This window comes from Simochromis diagramma, unplaced genomic scaffold (assembly GCF_900408965.1).
Source record: "Simochromis diagramma unplaced genomic scaffold, fSimDia1.1 OVJJ01000343.1, whole genome shotgun sequence".
In the NCBI taxonomy this organism is placed as follows: Eukaryota; Metazoa; Chordata; class Actinopteri; order Cichliformes; family Cichlidae; genus Simochromis; species Simochromis diagramma.
In genome coordinates this window covers 13,621,454-13,639,195 of record NW_024386831.1, presented here as the reverse complement: position 1 = coordinate 13,639,195, position 17,742 = coordinate 13,621,454, and the positions used below count along the sequence as shown (strand labels likewise).

At 39.9% G+C, this 17,742-nt stretch overlaps 3 protein-coding genes across 4 annotated transcripts; 2 read left to right on the top strand and 1 right to left on the bottom strand.

Moving 5' to 3' along the window:
- Nucleotides 1-2,151: 2,151 nt before the first annotated feature.
- On the top strand, nt 2,152-5,578 carry LOC120731165 (cytohesin 1 interacting protein). 2 transcript variants are annotated; one of them, XM_040028040.1, is made up of 8 exons: nt 2,152-2,407; nt 2,707-2,783; nt 2,943-2,997; nt 3,094-3,196; nt 3,433-3,526; nt 3,665-3,731; nt 4,015-4,081; nt 4,298-5,578. In XM_040028040.1, the coding sequence occupies exons 1-8, from the start codon at nt 2,240-2,242 to the stop codon at nt 4,774-4,776; spliced, it is 1,110 nt and encodes a 369-aa protein (XP_039883974.1). In that variant the 5' UTR covers nt 2,152-2,239; the 3' UTR covers nt 4,777-5,578. The 2 variants fall into 2 exon arrangements, with proteins under 2 accessions (XP_039883974.1, XP_039883975.1); XM_040028041.1 differs by having other exon boundaries at nt 2,156-2,407; nt 2,734-2,783.
- Nucleotides 5,579-7,794: 2,216 nt separating this feature from the next.
- Nucleotides 7,795-9,240, top strand: LOC120731159. Its single transcript, XM_040028023.1, has 3 exons — nt 7,795-7,943; nt 8,025-8,611; nt 8,707-9,240. The coding sequence occupies exons 2-3, from the start codon at nt 8,038-8,040 to the stop codon at nt 9,111-9,113; spliced, it is 981 nt and encodes a 326-aa protein (XP_039883957.1). The 5' UTR covers nt 7,795-7,943; nt 8,025-8,037; the 3' UTR covers nt 9,114-9,240.
- Nucleotides 9,241-9,466: 226 nt separating this feature from the next.
- On the bottom strand, nt 9,467-15,275 carry LOC120731158 (polypeptide N-acetylgalactosaminyltransferase 5). Its single transcript, XM_040028022.1, has 10 exons — nt 13,844-15,275; nt 13,600-13,766; nt 13,037-13,156; nt 12,118-12,253; nt 11,905-12,024; nt 11,691-11,808; nt 11,246-11,575; nt 11,006-11,086; nt 10,476-10,628; nt 9,467-10,305 (listed from the first exon to the last, which is right to left on the bottom strand). The coding sequence occupies exons 1-10, from the start codon at nt 14,821-14,823 to the stop codon at nt 10,168-10,170; spliced, it is 2,343 nt and encodes a 780-aa protein (XP_039883956.1). The 5' UTR covers nt 14,824-15,275; the 3' UTR covers nt 9,467-10,167.
- Between the last annotated feature and the right edge of the window lie 2,467 nt (nt 15,276-17,742).

The window sequence follows — 17,742 nt, the reverse complement described above, 5'->3', positions numbered from 1 at the left end:
GGAACAGACACGTTTATTCAACCTTTTGCTATAAAGTCACACCACCAGGCTACAAGCTCAAAACAAACCCAGCCTTGCTAAATTAACACAAAGACAGCTGTAATGTAAGCATTACAGCAAGCAAGGGACAAACGAGAGATCACCACAATCACACTCATTCATCATTCATCAATCATTTCCTGTGGAACAGGTTCTAGATACATCATACACATAACGCACAGTGTGACTGCAAATTTTCAACAAATGCGTGTAATAATGTGTCAGTCATCTCTAAAAACATGAACTACTAACCCACCAGAGCTTTATCTTTCCGGCCTTGCGCTCAGCAAAGTCATTGACTACATTGCTCAGAAACAAGAACGGGTCATCTCTTTCCCCTTATGGTTGAAGGTGATGGAAAATGGAGAAGTCAAAAGGCACGTTATGGACGAGAGCCAGAGTTTAATAATTACTAATGGTTAAATACAGTAGTGGTGTAAAAACACACAGAGTGAGAAGAGATGATTGAACAACAACAACAACAAAAAAGTTCAGTGCATCATGGAAAGACTTCAGCGGCCTGTTGCAACACGACGGTCACTTCAATCTGAACTACAGGCTTTATAAAAATGGAAAAGTTAAGAAGACATTCAAAAGTAGAGAAGATGTCTGAATCCAAACTGCGAGATGGTTTAATAGAAGTGGTGTTTGATAGCTTAAGACACTGCCTCTCATTCTACTTTTAAATACCCTAGGAACCAAAAGTACTGTCTTTAAGATATGATGGGGCCTGAGGAGAAGGATTTTAAATTCGATTCTGGATTTAAAGGGTAACCAGTGAAGTGAAATGAATATGGGACAATATCTTTCTAGTCCTAGTTAATACTCTCTTGGCTGTTCTGGATCACCTGAAGGCTTTTCAGTCATGAATAAATGCATGAGCTAGCTTTTCAGCATCACTTTGAGACAGGATGTTTCTAATTTTAGTGATATTGTGCAAATGAATAAAGACAGTCCTACATATTTGTTTAATGTGCTCACTGAAGGACATATCCTGATTAAAAAGGACTCGAAGATTTCTCAGAGTGTTGCTGGAGGCTAAGGGAATGCCATCCAGAGTAAGCATCTGGTTAGACACCGTGTTTCAAAGATTTTTTAGGACCAGGTACAATAATGTAGTGAATTTTGTGTCTTTGTATATGCTTTCACTGCATTTGGATGAGTGTTTGGGATAATCGTCATGCTTAAAAATTAACCATTGCCAATCACATGCTTTAAAATTGGTACTGCATGTTATGAAGGACATGACCTGGCTATAAACTCTGGGTTGTTGAAAGTACAATATAAAGACAGGGGTAGTGCAAGATTTTGATACTCTACATAAATCAATTTTCCAACCCAATTATGCAAGTAATGGATTGAATGGAGCACACGGGACTTCAGTGTCCAGACGGTCTCGTGGTTATTTAGCAAACTGTTCCTGAGGGTCAGTGGGGCAGAGTGGATTGCTGTAAGGCAGCCTGCTTCTTACATGGGCTTTATACAATGGAGTGTAAAGCAACTCTGTATATATTTTAAAGGCAATGGTGTTGGCGAGAGAAAGAGGAAGTTTGTGCACCATAGCTTAGTTTTCTTTAACCACTGTCTGCACGCCTGCCAGCCTGCCTGCCTGTGTGTGTGTTTTTTTTCTTTTGATCCAACCATGTCTGATGCCTTCGGCCCAGTGACCCGTGCTGTCTGTTTAGGAAGCATGAAACTGGCCTTGAGCTAAATCAGCCTTTTGTCTGGCCCTATAAGACAAGTCTCCCTGCTTGGCAGAGCACAGAACACAGGCTTACCCCATTGAGAAACTGAGAGTGAGTGAGGCTGAAAGCAGGTGCTGCTGGAGAGGTGAGGTGGCCAGTTTCTCATGCATTGCTGATTTCTGACAGACCATAAATCAAATTGCAAAGACTGCTAAAAGAAAAGGGGACTGTTTGAAGGGGAATTCAAAAAGAAACAGCTTAAACACTCTCCTTGCTTTTTCTTTTCAAACCAACACAGAAGCACTTCTTGAGAAAAGACAGAAAAAAGTTAAAGGCGGTGAACAGGAAACAAGGTACGTGAAGCTGAGAAGTGCAGATGCGGTTTACCACAGCTATCACATGATGTGGATTTCCGCTTGATGCATTTGCTTTTGGCTGCACGGCAGGGCAGGACCACACAATTGCAGAAGATCTGCTGCAGCAGGACACGATGCTGCTTTGAGGACTATTCTACCATGCACTCCATCATGAATATCAATGGACTTCAGCGCCAGGGCAGCCAGGAGAGTTACATTCTGGATAATACCCCAAAGAAGAAAAGTTCTCTGTGGTACCGAGCTTCACTGAGGGGGAACAGTGATCGGCACCGTCACAGCACTGGCTCACAGCCCAGAGTTTGCAAGGTGAGACAATATGTCAAGTGCAATACACGTATGTGTGTTTATAATTTCACATCAGTAAATACTCGGAATTCTGCTGTCTAAATCAAATAACCGAAACACTGATTTGCAACGTGAGATTACAGCTGAGATTTAAGCTGTAATGTGATATAGTTTCACCAATTTACGAGAAATAAACAAAGCAGCTCTCTGCAGCTCACCAAATAATTTTTAAATCTCTATTGTTATTTTTAAAAAACAACACTTTTATACTTTCTAGGAAGGGTTAAAAGTTTAAAAAGTGCCCTTTGTTGTTTTTAAAGAGGAACTCTGCATCTCTCTGTTTGCAGTCCAAGCCGGCTTACTCCAACTCACTGGTTGATTACACAGACCCACAACGGTAAATATATCAGAATTGATGTGCAACTTTTCATCTTTTTTCCTTTTATACGTGTAAAAGAAAAACTGTCTACTGGACTTTTTGTGCATGAACAGTTTATTACATTTCTTAAAAATTGATATTAATTAATAGTCGTTTGCTTTTTCTGCTTTTGCACAGAACCACGATTATTTTGGAAAAGCAAGACAATGAGACATTTGGTTTTGAAATTCAGGTAAGCAAACACTGAAGCATGCTTAAGTTGTGTGGGGGGAAAAAAAAGGGTTGCTTTTGGCTCGCTTTTTTGTGACACGTTTGTCTCTCTTTGCAGACTTACGGGCTGCAGCTGAAAAACAGCCCTGCAGTGGAGATGTGCACGTTTGTTTGCAAGGTGAACGAGGACAGTGTTGCTGAGAGTGCTGGCCTGACCGCAGGTGAGCCGCCCACATCCTTTCTACCGTATAGGCCCCACTGAGACATTGATGTTACCATTACCGTTTGGGCTGCGTGACGATTGACAGATATATCGCTTACCACATATGTGAATACCTACATGCCTTCACACCTACGCCTGCAATCTCACGCACTGATGTGCACATGCAGTTTACAGCTATGTTGTGTAATCATAACCAATTCGTTCCTTATATTTCTGCATCCTTATCTTTTACAGGCGATATAATTGTCACAGTCAATGGCGTCAGCATTGAAGGCTCATCTCACCAGTGCGTGCTTGATCAGATAAGAAAATCCACCAACTGTCTAAAGTGAGTGACAACATTTATAACTTCCTAAATACTGCTAGAAAAAAAAAAGCACAACAGATGATAACTAAAAAGTCACTATAACAATAGTTTATAATAGCATTATAACAGAGTGTAATTATGTGTTATATATTCTTCCAGACTAGAGACTGTTTGTGGGAATATAGTGAAGCAGATAGAGTTGGAGAAGAAGATGGACGCCCTCAAGGTGAGTCTCTTAAATCCTGTCTGTGTTTGATGGTGACACCATTTAGCTGTGTGTTGTAGGCAAAGAAAAAAAAAGAGCAGTCACCAAGCCATGCAGTAGTGAAGCCTCAAACGCCCCCAGCAATACTTTCTAACCTGCAGCTGCACAGCTGAATTACTCAGGCTATACTCTGCATGGACATTGTGTGAAAATATCTTTGTAGGCAAATGTTCTCAGCGAATTAGTTAAGAGTTTTACTGGAAGCACAAGTGTAATGTTTTTGTTGTCTTTTTTGCCCATACAGCAATCACTACGTGAGAAATTGGTGGAGCTGCAGGGCCTTAATTTACAGGAAAAGCGTCTAATGCGAGGTGAGAAGTATGCTCAGCTGTCAGACCACAGCACTTCCTTTCTCACAGCCATTAACATTTCTCTGAAGCATGTGCCATCGATGATGTGAATTGATGTGTAAACTCCAGATAATTCAAATGGCCTTCCCCTGACAGATAAACATACAGCGGAAGTTGCTGATGAGCTTCCTGATACAAATTTCTTATCAGCTAACTGGGATTTTGTTGTGCTTTCAGGTAATTTAAACGACAGCAGTCTCGACCTCCTGATAGACTCCACAGCTATTTTGAGCTCCCCCATCAGGCGCTTGGGCCGGCGTTTTTCCAGTGACAGCAGCTACAGGAGTGTGATGACAGATGATAGTGACCAAGCCAGTGTGTTTGGGGACGTGAGCTCACCCTGTCCCAGCAGTGCAGCCAGCACCACAGATGATAACTGCTTCTTCTCCAAAGACTTTCCTTCGCAAGACAGCTCTTCAGCTCACACATCGAGCTCCAGCAATCACCACCAACCTCTTGGCCGCTCCAGCAGCTCCAGTTTGGCCGGCAGCACCAGCTCTCTGTCTCCGTCCTGGGACGAAACAAGGATCTCGTCCTTGTTTGGAACCCTGCCCAGAAGAGGCAGGAGAACCAGTGTCCGCAAACACATTCTCAAGTTAATTCCTGGACTTCAACGATCAGTTGAAGAGGAGGAGATGGGAACAAACACTCAGTGATTCGCTTTCCAAATGCTCCTTGTGTCTATTCAGTATTAAGTGTTGGTAAACAGGGTCTGTCAAGTTCCTAACACATTACAAATAGAAACAGACAATGCAATCAAGTGTTTCGCCACACTTAAAAGCCTGGGTTAACCCTTCATGGGAATGCAAACAAGTTGGACACTTTTATACTGTTTGCATTTACCCCTATAGTTCCTGCCTGGCTCGCTTGCTTGGCTTTAACTTGTGGCACAAAAGCATTACAAAAACAAATGCAGGCTGAATGAATGTAAACTGAACAGACTGTAAAGTGTGACAGATGAAATTATATATCCTACTTACTTGAATTCATTTTTTGTCATATTCACAGATTGTGATGAGCATTAATCGATTTAAGTCGCAGCAACTGTATCAATGTAGCCAACTTCAAAATTTAACACAAACATGTAACCTAAAGCACATGAGAAGACATAAATCACTTATGACATATTCAGGTGCTCAAAACCAAAACCAAGCCTCTACGCCCTATAGATAGCTGCTCAGCTCAAAAACAGGATGTGGGTATGAGAGTACTACTTAAGTGCTTTCATTTCCAAATTGTTTTTTCCGACTGTGTATAAGTTTCTTTCAGTATTCAGAAACACTGAAAGTAACAATTTCTTGTAAATTGTTGAAATTGCTGTAAAAATGTATCATTTATTTTCTGTGGCAAGAGTGTCATTAATGTCGATGATCCACAGTCTTTTTTCTTTTGTAAATAAAATCATGATGTACAGAAAATTCTTAACGAACAATAAACTTTTAAAGATGTTTCCAGTCACCGGTGCTTCCTTTTACTTTTCATGTAGCATTGCAGTCTCAATGTTGGTGAAGATGCAACTTTGGAGTGAGCCACACTCACTGAAAATTACTGGTGCAAGATGCAGGTAGTGAAAAAAATTACTGTGTCATTAAAAGATGAATTAATTGAAGAAATGAATACGGCTTTAAAACTAGTTGAAAAGAATTCATCTATATCCTGTAAAATAACTACTTCTGTTGTTTCAAGTTGCTGCTACAGAAAGAGGGCTTGTACTACAACTGATGGATAAATTGGAAAGGGTTGTTACCTTCACAAAGAAAGCAAGTTACCCCCGATACAATGTATCGCATTATTACAGCAGCTTCAAGGCCAGATGAAGCCCGTTTCCTAGATAATCCATAACAATTAAGTTGTGTTGAAGTGTTGAAGTTGTATATGGTGAGAGAGATTTGGTGAATGAGATTACAAATCTGTTTGAAAAACAAAATAAACTTACGAGAGAGACAGCAAACCTTAAGAATGACGAAATAAACAAAATAGTTCACTGGGCAACTCGGCAACAACAAACATCTTGAAGAAAATGGAAAACAACACAATAAGAAAACCTCCTTCCCAACTTCTAACCATGTCAGAAACACACTTATGGAGCCAGACACATCATTGTCATAGTCTGCAATCAAAAGACAGACAGATGAAACTTAGATCAACTTGTACCAGAACAATGCAAAGAGAAAAATGTGGAGAAGGAAAGGAGCAGCTCAAAATCTGAAGTAAACCACACCATCTGTCAAACATGGTGGAGTAACAGGAAGTGTGTATACAAGGCTATCCGGTCGTTAAGTCTGACGTCACTAACCATGTCTGGGCCTAAACTCTGCTGCAGGTCCATATATCAAACGATCACTATGGCATTACTAAGAGTTGAAAAACTGTCTAAAGTCTTTCATCTTTAATAAAATGATCAGCGTTCTCCTCTACCAGGTGTAACAATTGAGTTTAACATCCAACAAGCTAATTTTTTTTCCACTCGATAAAAGTTAACGTGAGTGTTCTCGGTGGTCAGGAACAAATGTAATCGCATGGCAGGATGCTGTAAAAGGACCAAACTTCAGCCAGGAGAACAACTGAGATAATCCATCCACAATATGAGGTTAGTCATTCATATACTGCTGCATGGGCTGGGCTGTAGTTACATCCTAAGGTTTTAAAAACTGAGCTTAAATAAATGATTAGCGGTAATAAAAGCCGAGGGAGGTCAACAGTGATCACTGACTGTTTTAGGAGCTTTTTGAGATTAAATAGAAGAAAATACATAACATTAAACATGTTAACAACACAAAAGCCATATTAAACGCAGACTACTTTAGGCCTGGAAGTAGGATTCGTCACGTCATCACTTAACGACCGGATACCCTACTCAGTCAAATGCTGCAAAAACTGATGGGATGGATAAGGATGGATATTAATAGATAATGACCAAAAGCATACTGCAAAATCAACCCAAGAGTATCAAGGCAAACAAAAAGGGTCTTTACAATGAGCAAGAAATTAGTGATCAAGTATAAAACTAAATGCTAAAGAGTCAACACAATACTTTTGTTACACCCGCTGAATTAAAGTTAAAAGTCTGTACTTCAGTCATATCTTAAATGTTTGATTTAAAATCCACTGTAGTGGTGTAAAGAGGCAAAATGACAAAAACTGTGCTATTGCTCAAATACTTCTTACCTGAAGACGCAAGATCACTTTCAGCTTTAAATCAAGTACAGACATAATCACTCTTTATACTATTAACAGTCTGGCCTAAAAAGAGCTACCTGCTATTGGTCAAAGTTTCCTATCATAGAAAAGCCACAGAGCAGATAAGGTGCAAATGTCTAGTTCCTTTTTGTAGTCCACTTGAATTGCAGTATGTTATAGCATATTAATGGAATTTCCACTTCTATGTGGAATGAATCAGTGGTGATTTTACTGTATGTTTCGTTAGCAATTTAGTTGTTCTAGATCCTTGAAGTCTTTATGTTCTTAAGCTGTTTCAGGGTGTACAAACTTTGTTGGTTCAGACTGTAAGTAGTGCATTGAAAACAGAATAACCAGAATGTTAATCTTGACTCAAAACATTGCAGAATGAAGGTGGTCACCAAGTACAGATTTAAATATGAGTACAATCGTAGGTCCCAGAGCCACAATGAACCTTTGTTTGGACTACAGCAAAGCCTCTGTTCTTTGGTGATTCAACACAAACAGAGATTTACATGGTACTAGCGGTACAGAGCCCACCACAGAGCCCGAGCTTGCATCGCTCATTGAAAAGCACGATGGATACTTTCTCAGTTGACTGACAAAGCAAAACAGGAACAACACATTCGGACCAGCGGAGAAGGTAATGTGACAATACTTGTTTAAGTTGGGATTTAAGAGAAAGTGCATCAGAACTGATTTGCCATTTTCAACACTACTCAAGAACCAAAAGACAGATGGAGATGAGTGCAATCCCTCCAAATACCCCAAAACGCAGTGCAGAAGAAGAAGAAGATGCACTGGCACCTCAGGTACTGGAGATTCTCAGTGGGATCAGCATTGAAACCTTTAAGACTCTGAAGGAACCTGAAGATAGAGATGTGTGGACCCTGGAAGAGGGAGATGACTCTGTGTTTTACAGTGATGAGGAGCAAGCTCAGCTGAACATCGTTACTGCATCTACTGCATCAACCGGCATCAAGTGCCGACATCTTGCAAACACTGTGGCAGATGAACCTAGCCATCAGAGAGAGGTAAAGGCAGGGGAAGAACATGAAGCCAATATTGCCAAAGAAAATTTAGACATGGGAATGGAAATGACCCATCAGATCACTTGGACCCAAGAAGAACCCCAAAAGTTTCATACGGCCAAAGCTAAACTAATGTTTGCATTAGACTCTGGGGAACAAGGTGCTGATTCTGAACAGACTCCAGGAGAGTTTATGAGAATGTGTAAGGAGTTTTTGCAGCCACACTGGACAACTGTAGAAATGCAAGCTCACCCTGAACAAAATGTATCAGCGGAAGAAGGTAAGAGGAATTTCATATAACTTTGCATTGAAATAAAAGTGGTCTTTGTTTATAGACTGTAAAAGAAAAGATTTTGTCTTTCGTTTTCTCTTTAGCAAATCGGCAAATCAAAGAGGAAGAAGTGGAACTAGAAACTCACACACCAGCCCTAAGCTTTGATGTACCTAATGAGGAGGGTTATGCAAGGCTGCACAGGGAGGCAAACTACCCAGACCAGCTGTTTGGTGCTGAAGACCAGAAATCAGGTGCTGGTCGGCTTCAAGTGGATCAGAAAGCTGAGCAGGGTCCGAACTTTAATGTCCATGCTGGTCTTTATCAAAACCCCCACCCGGGTTACTCCAGCCTGCCTTTGGTAAAGAAATCTGGCTGCAGTGAGAGCCACCAGCATTCATTTAACCATCTCACATCTACCAAGTACAGCACCGTGTCCTATCGCAGGATCCGCAGAGGCAACACCCGTCAGAAGATAGATGAGTTTGAGTACATGACAATTAATCACTAAGAATCTGGTTTCAATGTCCATCTAATGAAACCGTAACAAAAAAAACAAAACAAAACAAAAGCAACATGTGTGCTTTACAGTTTACACAGAAATATCCAATGTAACACCCCATTATGTGCAAACCTTACATGCATACATAACAGTCACAGTTAAGGTACTTGGCTCAATAGAGCGAAAACATCTCATATTTGTAAAGAAAACCGTTGATTTATGTTGTTACTATTGGCTATTAAGATTTTTGGTATGAGAAATCCAGCTTTAAAAGTTTTAAATTCCTCAGAAGTAACCTCAGTAAATAACTATTAAAAAGAAATTCAAATGGCAGATGGAGGGAAATAACAAAATATATACTGTTGCACATTCATCAACTTGTTATTATTTTCACCTACTTTCACCAAAAATGCATTTTCATTCATGTCTTTTTCTTGAAATGTTTGTGATCATGTAATAAACTCATGAAATCAGAGCACAGGTTTATTGAGTGTTTTGAAGCAACACTTCCCTCTAGTGACAAAAACAAAATCATCAAGTTTTCACAGCAAAACCGACACATAAAAACCCCACAAAAGCAGCTTTTCCCCCCAAATGACCGCTCAAAGCACACATTTCATCTCGAGATATTTAAAAAAAAAAAAAAAAAAAGTGTTTTACACAAACAGCTTCATGCAATTTAACTCATTATTTAGTCCCAGCAATGATGAATCTATAAGGCACTGTTTAACCTTCGATCTTTGTAAATGTTTTACTAAAGAACTGAAGTGTTAAACAAAGATGTCCATCTGAATCTCACTTTTTCCCCAGGTGATAGTGTAGAGGATATTATTTTTTTTAAATTACTAAGTCCCAGTCCTTTGGCACACAATCCCACATCAGTCACTTAAAAAAAAAGAAAAAAAAAAAAGAAATCATGCTTATTAATGCCCCCAAAACGCTTCTTTTGTACCCTGGAAAGTCCTGATTTGAGGCTGGACCATGGACCGTGCTGTAGCATGAGGCCACTGAAGTTTTTTTGTAGTGCATTTTTATCACATAAAACTCATTTCAGTCTCATCCACTACACAAGGTAGTTCGTGAACTGCCACTTCTGGAAGATACTGCTGGGTTCACAAGGGTTGAGATGAAGGTCGTCACTCCCAGGTCCTGCTTCCAGGCACATATGGTTCGAAACAAACTCTGCTATGAGGTGCTCCGCCTTAAAGACAAAAAAAAAAAAAAAAAAAAAAAAGGTGGGAGGGACATGAATGCAACTCTTGCATCTAAACACTCCTTACGTGGATTTAAAGGAGGCCAGCTCTGTGGTTTGGACTAAAGACAAAACAAAGATATTGTACAAAGCAAATGGCACATCCTTAGTCAACCTACCAGAGCAGAGTTGGAGGATTTGTGGAACCAGCGGAGCTCAGGCTTGGTGCCGTCACATGACCGTAAAGCAAACCTATTGCCGCTGCCTTGGGCAGCAACACACAGGTTCTGCTGCTGAATGTGTTTAATCCAGGTGTAATTAAAGTGCTGACCCTGAAAATGAGAGAAAAGGAGAGAGAGTGACCAGGAGGTAAATATGCTGCATGTCAAACAATGTAAGATTTTGAAAGATGCCTCAGTGGTGCTGACTTGAATCCAAAGAGGCCACATTTAGAAAAACTTGGTCTCGTCTTGGACTCCACACTTGTTTATAGTGGCTTGGGTCCTTTCTCAGACTTTGACTGCATTTGTCTTGGTTATTTCTGGGTATTTTTGTTATTCCCCCACCATAATTACCACAGTCATGACCACCAAACATGCAAATCATCCACATTTTTTGCCTGTGTAAAGACTAAGAAAAACACATACAAAAAGCCCTACTATAGATCATTTGGTGATATTTACATTTAAATAATCTGTTAAACACCTACCTGCTTGCTGAGATCACACGTCTCAAAGCACAAAGAGCCGTTATTCAAAGCAAGGCATTTTCTCAAGCCACGATTGAAGACCTAAAAAAAAGAAAAAAAAGAAAGCATTTTAAGAGAAGTGAAACCCCAGTAAACACAGGATTTGTTTACTGATTTACAAGAACACAAGAAAATAGTCCGTTTATATTCCAATCAGACAGAATGCTGACACTGGGTTAAATTAACAGATAGAGTACATACCAGGCCTTCAGCTTTCACTAAAGGAGCAACCATGTCCGGATAAACATTATCCAGGTACCACTTGAAGCTTTTGCATTTCAGCTTCTTCCTTAGCTCAATCTGCTCTGTGAGGTTGCCAATATCAATGCGCTTTTGATCCAGCAGGTGGTTGTATCCATGGCCATAGAAAAGATCCTTGTACTCATCTAGCCACACTTCAGCCACCCTTGCCAGGTTACGCTCCACTGTCTTCTGCCGGTCTTTGGGAAATTTATACGGATTCTGCCCGCGGAAAATGTGTCCCACACGAGAGCAGGGGATAATCTCGATTTCTCCGCCGCACATCCAGATCTGTTCAAACGGCAACAGGTACAGCACATCATCAGCCATGTGACAAACACTAACTTGAAGGATGTTTCCAAACAACTGTGACCAATATTCCCAGTAAATTAGCTGAGTGACAAACCTTAAATGAAATCTCCATGTTCTCCCCACCCCACACATCCAGACCGGGATCATAGGTACCAAGTTCGAAGAAGTATTGTTTGTCAATTGAGAAAAGGCCCCCAGCCATAACTGGGCATCTACAGGACAGAAAACAAACAAAAGAGATTACTAAAAATAGCCACTAGAGCTATAAAAACAACAACAACAAAAAAAAACCAAAACATAAATTTTACCTGATAGGATCAGAGATGGTCAAATTAAATTTCTTGATATCCTCTGGTGGTACTGCACTCCAACCAAACACCAAAGGCCATTTGAAAATACCCCTTTGGAAGTTGTCAACCATCATATAACTGAGGATGAAAAGCCACAACACAATTCATTTTTTGGCTGTTATTATACCAAAACACATAACTAATTAATTAAATATGGTATTATCCACTTACCTCATGTCCTTATCACTGATAACTTCAATAACTGGACAGGGTACTTTCTTTCGATCCAGATAGACTCTCTCTAAGAGCGGCTCCAGCCACCCCACATTGCATTCAATATGGGAGTCAAGAAAGGTAAGAACCTCACCTGCATCAAAGGAAAGCATAAGAGTCCTGCTGCAGTTAAACGTTTTAAGAACCCTACAACGCACACAACCCTCATGAGTCACTTTTGTCAATGCATGTAAAGAACATTTGCAGTAACATCAATAATAATAATAATAATAGTATTACTGCATATATTGCATAATGTTTTTACAGTTCTAATCTGAAAGGTGTAAAAACAGGGACATACATCTGACCACCTGCATTTGCCATGCACGCTGGTGTCAGAAGAGTAACGCTGCATTATGGATTATATTTTGCTGGTCCTGAGACCTGATCCACCACCCTTGGCCTTGAGGACTGCAAGCGCTTCCATTTATAAGTATTGTTTGGTTTCTTGAGTCATAGCTAGAGACCCAACAAGAACATTTGGTCAACAGAGCAGCAGGTTGTGCAGAGGTGCAAAAGGTGGCAGCCATGAAGGGTTCAGGTAAGATTTTTGTGCTTTGTCAAGTCAAACATTTTTTACAGCACCTCAAACATTAAATCAAAACATAGTTCAAATTAAATAATAGAATACTTCACAACAAGGCTGTCACATGAATGTAGTTCAATTAAATATATTAACCTGCTGACATTATTTATGACCCTTGTTCCTACATTAGTTTACCTGAGCACACAATTTGACATATTAATGCATATTTTATTGCTGTCTTTATCTTTCTTTTTTGGGGGCCGTATCCTCTAACCCGTATCTATACCACGTTTATAGACTCATAAAGTATAAGAGACACCCTTATATGAGATTAGTCTTGACCATACATACCTTTGGCAACAGCAGCTCCAGCTAGCCTAGCTCTGATCAAGCCCTGGCGCTCCTTGAGACGAACGATTCGCACTTTGGGAAACTGGGCCATGTAATCATCCAGCTGCTTTTTAAGATAGTCTGCCAGAGTAAAAGCTCTTGGTAAAGCTACTTCATGCATGCAAGTTACACTGACAGCAGAGAACAATTAAAAATGACAATCTGAAAGCCAATAAAATTATGATCATTTATATTGTTGCTAAGCCTGCATAGATTATACAGTAATTAAAAAAATAAATAAAAATCAATCATCCAATCAATCACTTAAGTAATAGTAGGTACATGTAAAATAAATCAATGGTTTAATTGTAAAACCAATATGCAGCTGTCACATATTTTAACACTTCTGGCTGATCAATAATGATCTCATGGTTTTCCTAACAATCTATATAGTACATTGCATTTGAGCATACAATGAAAAAGATATTCGAATAGCCAACATTTAATAACAAATTTTTAATCAACCCAACTGAGATACCCCATGAAGACGAGGCCAAACTATGATGAATTCCAGACACTGTTACCTTTTGTGCTGAAGTCATCCACCAGAATAATCTCTTTAAGGAGGTGGGGTGGAGATCTGTTGAGCACACTGTGCACGGAGCGGAGGAGCGTTGACCACACTTCATCCACGAAGCAGAAGATCACGCTGGTGGAAGGTAAGTCATCGTGGACCAGACTCTGTTCACACCTGGAAAACACAGCAAAAATTAACATTCAAGCTTTGCAAGTGGTGGCAGCTTCAGAGATGACGTGCAGAAGACTCACATCTGCGGCCTGGTGTCTGGAATGGCACGGTCCACTGGAATCTTGTCACTGAGGTAGACGTTAAAATGGCCTTCGTCCCATCTCTTCTTCACCTCTGCATCCTCTTTCCAGCCAACGACAGCTGGCTGACCAAACTGGCCTACTGCGTTAGCGTCTCTAGGACTGGAAGTCAAATCCAGAGAAAGCACTTTGTGGACACCTGATTTTCTAACAGCAGAGTTATTCTTGGAGTCGGATCCTCCTTGGAGAATGACTAAAGGCTTCACAGGTTCCTTTTTTTCATTCACAGGACTTTTAACAGTCTCGCTGAGCTGCTCCCTTTCTTTTGTATCTTCGTTCTCTAGTCTTTTTACATCCTTGTTGGGAGGTTGTTTGGGTGTTGTTTTATCTGGGTGTGCCTCCTCAGCCTCAAGCTGCTTTTTAACTGCTTTATTTGCCTTATCCGTCTTGTCCCGATGACTTTGTGCAACTTCAACAGGCTCCTCCTTTAAGGCAAGTTTATTTTTCTGGGTTACATTTGCCACTGCTACATTTAGATCAAAATGTACAGGTTTCTTCTTCCTATGAACTTCCTGATTTGGAGTAAAATTGTGCAGGGAAGCTCCATTATCACGTTTGGGAACATTGTCTCCTTGACTTTTAATAAAGTTCCCCTTTTGATCCCGTTCTTTGCCTCCATGTCTGTAAACCTGGTCAAGTTTGACACCTGAAGTGAGTGGTCCTTTCCCCGCCTGTGTCCAGTCCATCCTCTGCACCGGGTGTTTAAACCCCCTTCTAGTGTGCTGCGTGGCCTTCAGCTGCTGTTTGAAAAGCTCCTTTTCTCTTATCACACGCTCTTTTAGCAGCTCGGTATTCACTTCGTTTAGTGACATGCGGAGAGCAGCCATGTCAAACAGCAGCCAAATGACAGAAGCTACGAACACAAACGCCAGCACCCTCCCGCTGTCCCTTAAATATCTTCTAATCCTCATTATTGACATAGTTTTAATTTAAACAAACAAACAAACCCTTTGTAAATGTAAAAACACGTCAAAGAACCATACTGAAAGTGCCGCCTCTGTGGCACACTTTCCTAGTCTTTGGAGAAGTTATCTGCCTGCGTGGCATGCTAGAAATATTTCACGGAGCAGCAGCGGTAGTCAGTGTTGTCACTCATCAATACAGCAGGGTCCGACTCCCGTGGCACAGCACGTAGGTACAATGTTAAAGCACTAATTTGCCTTAACGTACAGTACCGGTTCGGTCATGTCCACATCCGCGAGCCATTACGTCTACCTCGAAATACTCCACAAACCTTTCGACGTCAAAGAGAAAAGTTTTCGGTTTCGCCGCAGGGTCTATCCACGCCACAACTTTAACTTCAGTTTTGTATGAGGACGTTGCAGCCGACTTCCACATAGTCAGTAAAGTGATTGGACGGAGTTTCTGCCCGGAAAGCAAGTCAGCGGGAGAGAACGCGGACGGTACAGGAAACTGGACGTTTCGCCTTCAAAATAAAGGAATCTAAAGAAATTATTTCACAATCAGTAATGAACGAGGGGATATTAGGGGCACATTTAAAAAAAAAAAAATGAATAAAAGACATGAAATAAAAAAGGCGAAATTTCGAGATTAAACAGAGCTAACAAATATTTAAACTAAGGATATTTCCTCTATATTTTTTTTATTTTATTTTAGTTAATTTTCCAAGGTCACAAAATCATTTCAGTTAGTTTTAATTTTACAAAATCTAATGTTTATTTATTTATTTTTATCACAATTAAAACTAAATGTGATATTTATTTATTTATTTATTTATTTTTTATCACAATTAGCTTTAGTTTTAAGTGTATTTTAGTTAACTGTGATGACCTATTTTTCTTAGAAGTGTGACCTTATTTATTTTATATTTTATATTAATTGGAATAGATTATACATTTATGTTGGATATTAGATTTTGCAATATTATTTACAACATTTATATGCAGTATCTGGTAAACCCTGATCTTTGCATGCATCACTGAATTTTATTTCAATATTCATGATCCTTATTGGATAAAGAAATTACTAGCTCAACCAAAACTAATTATGGAAGCTTGTTTCTACCACAGGACAGCATGGTGATGCAGAGGTCAGAACTGTTGCCTCATAGTGAGAAAGTCTTGGATTGAAATCCATGATCTGGTTTGGATTTTGGAAACAACCGTCTATAATTAGAAGATATATATTTTAATAAATAAAACTGGCCATGACAAATTATTACATCTAATTCTTTAAGAACTTTTACTTTGGAAGTTATAACCGGAAGCGCTCTGTTAACTCAGTTCCGTGTTTCCCCGTTCACTTTACAACAGGAACAATATTGCCAAGTAGTATGGAAGCTACGCAGGACGCGTAGTTTCACGGTGATGTGACTATGGCTGCGCCTTTTTCAATTGTTCGGTCACCTTTGTTAAAACTAGTCTGACGTTATTCGTCTTGTTCTCATTTTTAGAGGAGATTACACTGCACACACCTGAATTGTGTGGGTGTTTTCTCCAGAAATAGTTGCCTATTCTTATTGTAATCGAGTTTTCATACAGTCACTTCGATCCATTAATCTAGGGCTTTTAGATATGGACACATCACTAGGATTAAGGAGTCACCAGCTTGTTATATTTAGCTTAAAAGTTATAAACATGATTGGCCCACTGAAGCAGTCGGATTTAGATTGTCGTTAAACTGTGAGGACTTGGGTACTTTTCTAGTCAAGCTTTTATTATCATCATCATCATCATTATTATTATTATTATTATTATCATCATCATCATCATCATCATCATCATCATTATTATTATTGTTGTTGTTGTTGTTGTTATTTTGGCCTGCTTTAAATCAACACAGCTGTCAAACAAAAGAGAAAACACCCCCATTCTCCATACCAGATTTGCCACATTCCCCCAGGAAATTGACTTAAAAGGAATCCAAAAGGGCCTGGACTGGTTTGACAGTTCCTGGGTCCAAGCAAGATGGTGCAGTGTGGCCGAGAAGTGAGAAACAAACAAATGAATTGAATACAAATCTTAAAGCTAGCATTGTTAATCAGGCTCTCTAGAATTTCACAAGTGACTTGGCAGCAACACAAATGCATACAACACAGCTGAGTTGTGAGCACTACATTGTGTGTGGAGGTCACGGGTCTCGCCATGATAAGGGGGTCTTTGTCAGGAGAATATTGTATATTACAACACAATATCAGTGACTGTAACTATTGTAAAATGTCAACAGTTTGTCATAGAAATTTGCTCACAGTCATACAGGCATCCCAGTCTCAATAAACACATGCACAAAAACCTCCATTTCTTTACATTTCTATTTGCTGTTATGAGTTCACTTTGTTTTTCCTTTCAAAAGTCCAGTTTGTATTTTTTCAGTTTACCAATATGTTTTTTTGGGTACATTTAATTTTATGTTTTAGTTTCATTAACTATAATAACCTTGGCTGGGTACACACACACACAAACACACACGTGTACAATTGCATTTGTAAAACCTGTGTTACTGCAGCCATTAGGCAGTGATTAGTGGAGGCAAGGACAGGTTTTCCTCTTCATCAGCAGGCCTCTCATGGGAGTACCATTGGCTCCATCCAGCCTATTAACAGTCTCCAACATGAGGAGGGAGGGGAGTGTTACCTCCCATGGTGGCTGCCCTTAGCTGCACTACACACACTTTCATTAGCGTGTTAGCTAAATGATTGGCCTCAGGATAGCCCCCGAGCCTTGCAATGCATGTGCAAGCTTATATGCTCCATCCACTGGCCAAATTATTCATGTATTCACAGATTTCTGCATCTCACTCATGCTGGCATCATTTGGCCAATTTGAGTGCATTTTGTGTAAATTAAATAGGCACGGGGGTTAGGAAACAGTACCAAGTTA

What these genes read in the sequence shown, in the direction of transcription:
- LOC120731165 (XM_040028040.1), top strand. Translation starts at nt 2,240, where the DNA reads ATGCACTCCATCATGAATATCAATGGACTTCAGCGCCAGGGCAGCCAG. An exon ending in CACAGCCCAGAGTTTGCAAG is followed by an intron (nt 2,408 to 2,706) that starts GTGAGACAATAT and finishes TTGTTTTTAAAG; the next exon opens with AGGAACTCTGCATCTCTCTG. An exon ending in GAGTGCTGGCCTGACCGCAG is followed by an intron (nt 3,197 to 3,432) that starts GTGAGCCGCCCA and finishes TATCTTTTACAG; the next exon opens with GCGATATAATTGTCACAGTC.
- LOC120731159 (XM_040028023.1), top strand. Translation starts at nt 8,038, where the DNA reads ATGGAGATGAGTGCAATCCCTCCAAATACCCCAAAACGCAGTGCAGAA. An exon ending in AAATGTATCAGCGGAAGAAG is followed by an intron (nt 8,612 to 8,706) that starts GTAAGAGGAATT and finishes TTTTCTCTTTAG; the next exon opens with CAAATCGGCAAATCAAAGAG.
- LOC120731158 (XM_040028022.1), bottom strand. Translation starts at nt 14,823, where the DNA reads ATGTCAATAATGAGGATTAGAAGATATTTAAGGGACAGCGGGAGGGTG. An exon ending in ATCAGTGATAAGGACATGAG is followed by an intron (nt 12,025 to 12,117) that starts GTAAGTGGATAA and finishes TTTCATCCTCAG; the next exon opens with TTATATGATGGTTGACAACT. An exon ending in ACATGGAGATTTCATTTAAG is followed by an intron (nt 11,576 to 11,690) that starts GTTTGTCACTCA and finishes CCGTTTGAACAG; the next exon opens with ATCTGGATGTGCGGCGGAGA.